The sequence below is a fragment of the Poromitra crassiceps genome, assembly GCF_964638095.1.
Source record: "Poromitra crassiceps genome assembly, chromosome: 28".
In the NCBI taxonomy this organism is placed as follows: domain Eukaryota; kingdom Metazoa; phylum Chordata; class Actinopteri; order Beryciformes; family Melamphaidae; genus Poromitra; species Poromitra crassiceps.
Window position 1 is genome coordinate 4,747,089 of NC_139651.1, and position 10,435 is coordinate 4,757,523.

A 10,435-nucleotide genomic window follows, 5' to 3' on the forward strand; every position below is an offset into this window, starting at 1 on the left:
TCTCTCAGTAACTTCAAAAAACAGCCATAATGACACCTCATCCTTTGCATTTCAGAAAACAATTGGGTGGTACAGTATGTATAGAAGGACTCTTATGATAATATGTGGTATGGTATGATGTTCCTCCAGAATGGCCAAAAACTCCCGTCTGAGTCTGGCCAGCGCCTCTGACGAGAACTTCACCTTCTGCTGGAGGGTCTTCTGTGCCTGGGACTACCTGATAGGAAACCCAGAGGCTGCAGAGAGCAAAGGAGCGGCTATCGTCAACAACATCCGGGTCAGATACACACACACACACACACACACACACACACACACACACACACACAAGCCGGCATGCCAGAATCAATTGTCGGCATTGTAGCTACGTGTCTGCAATCCAGGGCTACGTAGAATATCACATTTATGAACCAAAAATATGTGGTGTGGTCGATGCCACAGAGGGTGTGTAAACAACACTTGCATTTCTGAGCAGAGAGTCATGTTTGATCCTTTCGAGGTTTTCCAAAGTGTACATTTCAACGTACAGTATAAGTGCATGCATTTGAAGGGTTTTGTTATTTAAGCACTTTTTGTTTGGTAAGTTTTACTTGCTGAAACATAACCAAAGTTGCTTTATTTGCATAAACGTTACATAACCAAAGTTGTTTTATTTTGCGAGGTCGTCAAATTACCCACCGTCGTTTCTAATTTACGTGGAGAGATTGTACGCATCGGTGGTTTGCAGACACGTAAAACGCCTACGTTTTATTCTGCCGACTGGACACACACACACACACACACACACACACACACACACACACAGACACACACACACACACACACACACACACACACACACACACTTCAGTCTGAATGATACGCTGTTTTTAATTTGATGTACTTTAATGAACTGCCTAACTGTCCGTACCGGGAGGTTTATGAGTCATTATATCTTTTGCTAGTTTCTCAATGAATGCACGAGTTGTTGACCTGCTGCTTCCATCTCTGAACAGCTCTCCTCCATAACCCGCCTTGTTGTCTTCTTCTGTGCAGGAAGCCATTGTTGAGGAGCAGGAGAAGAAGAAAGACACCAGCCTGTAGGTGTCTCTTTTGTTCCTGTGTCCCGATTGCATGTTTTCGACTGAAGCTGCACCTGCCGCCCATGTAAAACCCCCCAATAATGACTCAGTCAACCTGGGTTCTATTACACCTCCTTAGCTTGTCCCCCCTCCAAGCGCCTTCAGATCCAGCTGATTTACAGCGCCCGGCATGTGAAATCCCAACACTTTCATACGCAGCGATGCACATTCTTCCTGGCATAGCTCATACAAATGGCCCTTTACTGCCCTTAAATCACCAGCAGAACATCACCGCAGCGGCTGGAGATATTAACATTGGATTAAGTGATCAGCGAGTTGGCCCCCTACCCTCTCTCCATCACCCTCCATACCTCAGGCATCACCAGCTGGGTATCAGCCCTCTCTACCACCAACCACAGATATATGTGTGATCATCAGACATGAGAGTCAATGAGCTTAAGATAATATAATCAGAGCAATCTCGTAAGAGAGTGGCGTCAGCGGAGGTCCAAAATGCGTGACTCAGTAGTCAATAAACAGCCGGGAAGGAGGCTCGCGCTACTTTTGAATGCTAAAATAAAGCTGATAGTGTACAATTTGATTCTTTAAACGTCGGACCCTTTCAAAGTACATCACAAACTGTCCATTTTGCTGCAACTCGACAGCGCTGCTTAATCCAGGACCTTACTTCCTGGAACTCTTGAGAGTAAAAAACTGGTCCATTGGAGTGAACGGAGATGTCGCGACTCTTCTGTATAAATGGCTCTGAATATAATCGTTGATCAGTATTTGCCTTAAAAGTCAGACATGGTTCAGTCTGTGTCATCCATTTCATTAATTAATACTACACTGATTGTCTATCACTATGGGAAGACATTTTGATTGGATTCTGCACAAATATATAAATCAATTATGCTGTATTAGTGGAGGAAAAAAAGCAGATATTGTTATAATTTGTGTGTTTTTTTTTTCTGTTTTAGTCTTCCCCATCATGGTCTAAAATTCTGTTTCAGAGGCCTCTCCACCCTGACAAGAATACAATTCTGAGGGGAACACTGAATACTTGGAATTTTCTGGATGTTTTTCTTTTTTACATGAAAATGGTCCATTTGAGGACCAGTGGAAAAAATATGAGCTACGGCAACTTCAACATAAATCATTATCATCCGTTAAAATCCAAAGTGGTCAAACTCTACTGTACAGTATATTTACACCAGTGTTCTCCCTACAGGTACATTCATTCAGCCAGCATTCCTAAAATATTGCCCAACACTGCTAAAGACGTACAGTGGCAAAGAAAATAGTCAATTTCTGAGCCAAAACAAGCAAATATAGAGGATTGCATTGATTATTCTATGTGTATTTTTTGACGAGGACCCTAACCCTCTCTGTTTCTTTAGGGCTGTTTTAATCAGTCTTCGTATCTTAGCCAACATCCTGGTCCTGCTGTCGCTGGCCGGCAGCATCTACATCATCTATTTTGTGGTGGATCGTTCTCAGAAGCTGGAGATGACGAAGCCGGAGCTGACGCTGTGGGAGAAGAACGAGGTACAGCCAGAGAGCACCGACGCACGTCGTCCGCACGAGAGTCATTCCATTATTCACCGTACAATACAATTACAATACAGTGCAATACAATTACAATACAGTACAATACAATTACAATACAGTACAATACAATTACAAAGGAATCAATGAAACCTGAGACCTGAGACTGAGCCAGTGGAAGCAGACTGTTGATCGTTAGCTTCATTTACCTCCATCTGTCAATGACAGCTGATAATGTAATTCACCTCCTAAGAGAAAATGGTGGTCTATCAGCTAAACATTTCCACTGCTGGGTGTTTACAGGAAAAAAAACAAGTTGTTTTTAATCAGTATATTTTTTTATTTTTATTTTTCCGATATGAGATAATATGGGGCACTTTACAAAATTATTATTGGCATGATAGTACCATAAATCTCAATGTTACTGAATGGTTACCTATCATAAAACTTCTTGTGCAAGGAGAAGTTTAGTGGGAGTTCCACCTCTGTGTGTGTCCAGTGTTAAAGGATATGGGTGGTGTTTGTGTTTTGTTTGACGGTGCATTGCTTACTGTCCTATGAAGATAACCAATAGGCTCATCCATGTAGCCGGTGCCCAGTAAAGCCATGTCGCAGAGGGCATCTGGCTTGGTGCCATGGCACGAGTCCGATACCTCACGAGTCCGACACCTCACGAGTCCGAAAAAAGAGGCTAACTTCCCCCAGACCCTAACCCAAAACCTAACCTCTCCCACCCCCACGCCTAAACCTAACCTCCCCCAGACCCTAACCCAAAACCATGAGGTGTCGGACTCGTGAGGTATCGGACTCGTGAGGTATCGGACTAGGGGGCAGTCCCCTCTGGCTTAGCCTGGGTAAACCCAGCCTCCACGTGACCTCTATCTATGTGCTATCAGTCAGAGGTCACGTGGAGGCTGGGTTTACCCAGGCTACATCTGGGTAGGTGGTGTAGAGGCAAAGCACTCGCCCACCACCGCGGAGACATGGGTTCAATTCCCAGCAGTGGGACCTCCGGCTTGGTCAGACGCCTGCCACCACCCCCACCAAACCCTGGAATATCAACGCTCATGCTACAAACGGACATCTCATGTTTCAGACGGACACATGTCACATTATACAGTAGAACCGAAAAGAGTAACATTATTATAATTATGCGCTAAAATGTATAACTTGGTGTAAACCCCCAACAATTTGAAATAAAATCCTTCGTTTCATGCAATTTCTCCCTCCAGGTGAGTGTGGTGGTTTCTCTGATCACCATGATTGCCCCATCTGCCTTTGAGTTGGTGGCTCAACTGGAGATGTACCACCCACGAACCTCGCTCCGATTCCAACTGGCCAGGTTTGTAAAGCAGCTGTTCAGTAAGCTACGCTATATTGTTGGAAAGGTTGGACACCATATAGTAAGCTATGCTACATTCTGTTGGAAAGGTGGGTTTGATCGGATAACGTGACACAGGACCCCCCCCCCCAAGTTTAGATTGTGTTTTTCTCATGAGGGCATGTCTCTTATGGACGGTCCTCCGCAAGCCCTCCAGCCCCCCTCAATTGGGTAAACATGAGCGTGCTGCATACAGTTCACCGACGTCCAGATTTCTATTGAAAGCCTCAAAAAATTCAAACAGTTGAGCTCTCGCTGCCAACGTGCCACATGACCTACTCTGCAGCTATACTGTAATTACAAATGATCTTTCACAGGTGTTACTCTGAAATGACGCTGGTAGTTGTTTGCTTGCAGGGTGCTTGTTTTATACCTTGGGAATCTCTACAGCCTCATCATCGCCCTCCTTGATAAGGTCAACATTATGAGCTCTGCAGTAAGTATAGAAGTTCCTCCTTTTCTTCTCAAGTCATCTAGTCTAATTATCTTGTTTACTCATTCCATATGGCTCATTGCTTCCATTATTACAACCCATACAGTACTGTATATTAAGTTCACACTGATTCTGCATTCACCGAGTCTGCCGACCCCAATGTCATAAACTGCTTTTAAAGTCTATTTTATGATGCAGCCATTTACAGTATGTGTCCCCAGCTGCAGATCATGTAATAACTGTTGGATAATCCTCGTAAAATGTTCCTCTCAATGGGTCGGGCGGAGCATCTGTTGCAACCTCCCAGCTCCTCCGAGGTGCACGAATAAAAAGTTACACAAATGAATGTTTCTTTTGGGGGCGTAAATTATGTTTTAATATGAAAAATCGAGTTTCAGCTACAATAGCCTTTGTCAGGGTGCAGGACTGCATGCATTCTCCTATGACTAAATTTAGACGACAATATTGTCGCTGAAACAATTTGGTTTTTAATATTAAAGCTTTGACAATTGTTCTGAAAGATTAGCTGATCTGAGATAGCGTTTTTCTAGTCTACTGACCCACCAAAGCGCTTTATAACACATGCCTACATTCACCCATTCACTCAGGGTGTCGGCACAGCCATCGGTAGTAATTTGGGGTTTGGTATCTTGCCGAAGGACACTTCAACATGCGGACAGGAGGAGCCGGGGATCGAACCACCGACCTTCTGCTCAGTAGACGACCCGCTCTACCTCCTGAGCAACACCCGTCCCTGGACTGAAAACATCATAAAACCTGCAAATGTACTAATTAATTGCCAGATACTATAACATTTTCAAACTATTAACCCGTAAAGGGTAACTTAACCCCAAAACATTTTTTTGTCAGCTTTAAACCAATGTATATGGCTTTTGAGTAGTGTTGGTTGCTGGTGAAGGATTCTGGGCAAACTGTTCGAATTCTACACACTGTATAATTTTCATGCAGCGAGAGAGCCCTCTAGGGGTGAAACCTACTTTTGCAGTTGAGTCTGTCCATTGGCTGATTTCCGTTCCCATGACATCACCAAGAACCCCTTTCCCACCCAGAGACAGTCTAAGCACCGCTCCGCAGCTGAGCTCTCCCAGCAGCTCAGCTGGGTTAAGACTCTTCATTTGCATTTTCTAAATGCCAAGTAGAGGCAGGTCTGCCAGAATTCTGGTTAATGCAATAGCCTTTCACATTATCAGGGGGAAATATCACACTCAGTTTTAATTAAACCTATACCAGGGGTGGGCAACTATTTTTCATGGGGGGCCACATGAGAAACCCAGATTGTTGCCGGGGGCTGAACAAATTTTGTCATGCCATAACCCATGGATGGGCAACTTTGATGATAGAGAGGGCCAAAAAAAATTCCTCGCTACCAGTTTTTGCTGAGGGCCGAACGGCGCCAGCGCGAAAAATTTTGGGCATTTGAAGCCAGGTTTAGAGGAATAATTCATTTTAAATTAACAGTTGTGATGTCAGTCTTAACCACCAATATTTGATCCTTTTCTCATTCACTCCTATGTCACCACCTGCTCTCCCTGCAGGGCTTGAAATTAACTTTTTTCACCACCTGCCAATATGGCTGCTAGATTTTAAAGTTACCAGCCAATTCGAATTTCCACTAGCTGAAATGTTTTTCTTGAAATAAACCAGAATATGAGTGGGTTAATTTAAGCATTTAAGTATCAGTAAGTGGCCCGGGATTCTCAAAGCCTGTGTTGAGGGTCACACAAGAACAAAAATGCACTCTTGAAGCTAAATAAATCCAAAACCAACAAGTTAATTATTTAAATTTCTACTTCAATGTAGAACAGTCATTTCTTACACATGAGATTACTTTTAGCCTTTTAGTCATAAATATTATTGAAAGATATTCCATATTCCAGACTGAAATGCTATAACAGAAGAGTATTGGCCAGAATGACATGAACATTTGGACACTTATTCAGCGGGTATCTTGCATGTTGCATTCAGGTGCACTGTAAAAAAAAAAAAAAAAAAAAAAAAATGCAATTCCATTGTGGTCCACACAGGGGGCGCCTTGCCCATGTATGACCTATACTGTACATTATCAGTTGCTACAGTCCCATATAACTGCACCTACTATATTATATACCGTAAATTCCGGACTATAAGCCGCGGCTTTTTTCCCGTTTTTTGGCCCCTGCGGCTTATATAACGGTGCGTCTTATCTATGGATTTTTTCAGAAAAAAAAAAAAAAATACAAATAAAATCTCTCTTTTTTAGCACTCTTTCTAACTATAAATCCACTTCTGTTTTAATTTCCTCTCTTGCCCTCTTTTCACCACACCGCGGACACTGTGTGCACTGTAAAAATAAACAACGGTGGTGTTGTGTTATGTTGTTTTGTTGAAATGTTACGGTAATACGGTAAATGGGAGCTTCCTCAAACAGCCATCTCTTTCCCGACAATCCCCTCTGTGCGTGACCACTTACATATGGTAATTACGGTAAGCAAACGGCCACTCGGCCATCAACTCCCTCCCCCGACTACCAGGAGAAAATCACAAACTTCGGCGAATTCACACAAAGGAAGATCAAGGAATATTCACAACAAGACGAGCAGTAGAAGCAACACTCTCACTTACCATGGGGAAGGTACGCAGAAATTCACACGACGCAGCTTTCAAGTTGAAAGCAGTCAATCTCGCATTAAAAGAGGGAAACAGAGCAGCCGCGCGTAACCTGGGCATCGATGAGTCAATGGTGAGGCGTTGGACGGTGCAGCAGGAGGAACTGTCTCAGCACGGAATATTATAGGAGTGTGAAAACATCCACAATCACCAACGGGTTCCAAAACGCTGGACTGCTGCGGGATGAAGAGGATGACGCCGCCACAGCTGGCGCTGAGGGCCGTCAGAGGCTTCAGAGGCTGTTCGATGCCGACAGTGATGAAGAGGAGTTCGTTGGTTTTGAGTGACAATGAAGGAGAGAGGAGAGTGGTTGACGAAGCCACCCTGAACCTGTTCGTTTCCGACACTGAAGATGAGGACTTTGGTGGTTTCAGTACGCAGGAAGAAGAGGAAGACGAGGATTAGTGACTTGACTTCTCTGGTTACAGGTTTGCTGCACATATAGCCTATTGTTGTGTGATGTTGTCTGGGGATTAGTGACCTGACTTTTGTTTTGTTTTGTTGAAATGTTAATAAATGGGAGCTTCCCCAAACAGCCATCTCTTTCCCGACATTCCTCTCTGTGCACGAACCCTTTCATATGGTAATTAAACATCAAAACACCCGCGGCTTATAGACCGGTGCGGCTTATAGAAGAAAAAAATAGTCAATTTTGGTCCCGCGGCTTATAGACCGGTGCGTCTTATAGTCCGGAATTTACGGTAATCATATAATATCATAGTAGCTTAGCACCAAACTGGTGATGGGTACTACTGTGTTTGTACCATATGTTTTCCAGAACCCAGTGATTCCAGCTAACTCATCTGACTCAGGCTCCTTCCTGGCCACCATCTCCCAGCCAGAGGTGGACAGCCTCTCCACCCTGGTCTCCAGCATCTCCATCTCCGAGCATCGCAACAGCACCATAGCGACTGTCGCCATGGTGCTGGACGTCAGCAACAGCACCAAGGGCAGCGCCGCCACGTCCACGGTCCTGTTGGAGAAGAACAAGGAACAGTGCTGGGAGACCTACGTTGGACAGGTTCTCTTTCTCACGCCTGGATGCCTATCTCCATCTCCCATACCTTCCTCCCTCTCTCTCTCTCTCTCTCTCTCTCTCTCGTACTCTCCCTCTCACTATCACTCTGACAAAAAAGGGAAATGAAAGAAAATGCTAGTCTGTTTTCAATGGAGTTTTATGCTGCCTTCCAGCCACCTGGGACGTGGGTGTTTCCCAGTGGAAAAGTCCCACCACCCACCTTCAAAGCATTCCAGAGCATAAAGGCAAAACGCAACCAAGAAACATGGCAGACTGCGACAAACTTTTTTTTGTTTGGCAAATAGCAAGACAGCTTAACAACGAGCAGAGCACCATCCTTACATATTTAAATGAAAATGAGGAGCAGCAATGACACATAGGGTAACAGACTCTATTATATATTTTATGCAGGCACTTCATACTTTGGACTACATACTCCATGGTTGCGGCCATTGTTGTGTGACGTCAGACAACTGGGCCCCGTTCCAATACCCATACTTGTACTTCTTTCTTGTAGTATGTACTGCCGCTGCCCTCACAAAGTATGGATTGTAGTGTGCAGCATGCATGCAAAATGCATACTATTGGGACACACTACATCTGTCGTCACGTGAGCTTCCTGAACTCCGACCTCTTGCTCACTTCCGCCGACGTCCGCAGCGCCACATTTGAGTTTTTATTTTTATTTTTTATTCAATAAACAAAGTCTGGCAGTAACAAACAGTACATTATACAAAAAATTCAGACTAAACATTTACAAAATTGGAACAGACAATCAAATAAACAAAATAAAATAAATAAAGCAAAAACATTAAGTCAGAGATCTAAACAGGAATCAAGATATGCATGTTTTGGTACACAGCATGCTTGTTTGGTTTTAACATATTTCAAGGCTTTCTTAAAGTTAATTATCTCATTCATGAACACGCAGCTCAGTCAGTGCGACGTAACTCCAGTAGGTGGCGGTAATGCACAAAAAGTTGTTTGCCAACCGCCATAAAACATTAGAAGAAGAAGAAGAAGACATAACTTCCTGCTGCGCAAAGGATTGTGGGGAAGTTTGGCTGAAGCAGCATGCATCGATGCATACTCCGAAATAGGAGCTGATGTAGTACAACATCCTGGTACTCTTGGCATACTGCATCTGACATACTATGTATTGGGACATACTAAATCTTTTTTTGCCTACTAAATAGTATGGAAGTATGGGTATTGGAACGGGGCCCCTGGTTCCCAGCCTAGTGGGGGTAGATTTTTTTCTCCCAGTTTTCAAGTCAGAGCTCCCACTTTGAGTGCCATTCCAGCGCACTTTTCCTAATAGGAGGCCAGAAAATCCGAAGGTCCCAGTTGTCTGGAAGGCAGCATTAGTGTCCCAGTTTGACGTGAAAATGGTCAAATTTAGAGATAGTTAGAATTAAAGAATCTGGAGCTTGAATCTATCAGTTGAGCCTTTCTTTATCGACTGTACATTTGCCTTCATTACCAGCCAATGTGACATAAACAACCATTCCTGCTTTGCTGCTGACTGCATATGTCAGAAAAGAGAAGAACCGACTTAATTCAAAATATATCTATATATCCAGATTTCTCCTGTCAGTTTCTCCTGACAGATATTTTTGACTGAATGGGATTGAAAAGAACAACATTCTTTTGGATCCTCAAAATAGATGTGATGGTTGGTTGGTTACACAGGATAAGATTGGTTGGGAAAGGCACTAAAGCTAATTCAGAAAATGGTCTTGAAGGAAAATGATAGAAGCCGTTAGTTCTGCATGTCCACACCGGTGAGCATTATTGTTCTTTCTATCATTCTCTCTTCACTGACTGGATGATCACTAAAGGAACGACTCGTTCATCTTATCTTTAATAGTCCCTCGCTGCGTTACGCCGACTGTTCAAATGCTCTGTTGAAATTGTTTTCCACGCGTGAGACCCTGAGCTACAGATGTGCAGCCAGAGATGCTTCTTACCTCAGGAGACTGGCACCATCGCCAAATAGCAAGTGGGGATTTGAGTCACGTGACTTGGACTTGAGTCACGTGACTTGGACTTGAGTCACGTGACTTGGACTTGAAGCTTGACTTGATGCATGAAGAGAAGACTTGACTTGACTTGCACTTTGATGACTTGAAAAGGTTTCTTTCTAAAGTGTTGACTTGAGATCTTGTTTGTGTAGATGACTCACAGTAGATCAGGGGTCTTCCACCTTTTTCAGCCCAAGGACCCCTTGGTTGATAGAGAAACAGAGTAGGGACCCCTTACGATTGAAGAATTAAATAAAATTGTGTTGCATTAAGCATGGCATATAATTAAAAAAATATTAATAG

General features: G+C 43.6%; 1 protein-coding gene across 1 annotated transcript in view; it reads left to right on the plus strand.

The window, feature by feature from the left end:
- The window catches only part of tmc3 (transmembrane channel like 3), a gene marked incomplete at both ends in the record, with an annotated part of 47,355 nt that overhangs the window by 18,570 nt on the left and 18,350 nt on the right, over positions 1–10,435 (plus strand). The window contains 6 exons of the mRNA XM_083662455.1: positions 130–277; positions 1,036–1,079; positions 2,462–2,609; positions 3,842–3,951; positions 4,348–4,426; positions 7,869–8,111. Coding sequence (XP_083518581.1) covers positions 130–277; positions 1,036–1,079; positions 2,462–2,609; positions 3,842–3,951; positions 4,348–4,426; positions 7,869–8,111 — 772 coding nt within the window. The remainder of the gene's footprint in view (positions 1–129; positions 278–1,035; positions 1,080–2,461; positions 2,610–3,841; positions 3,952–4,347; positions 4,427–7,868; positions 8,112–10,435) is intronic.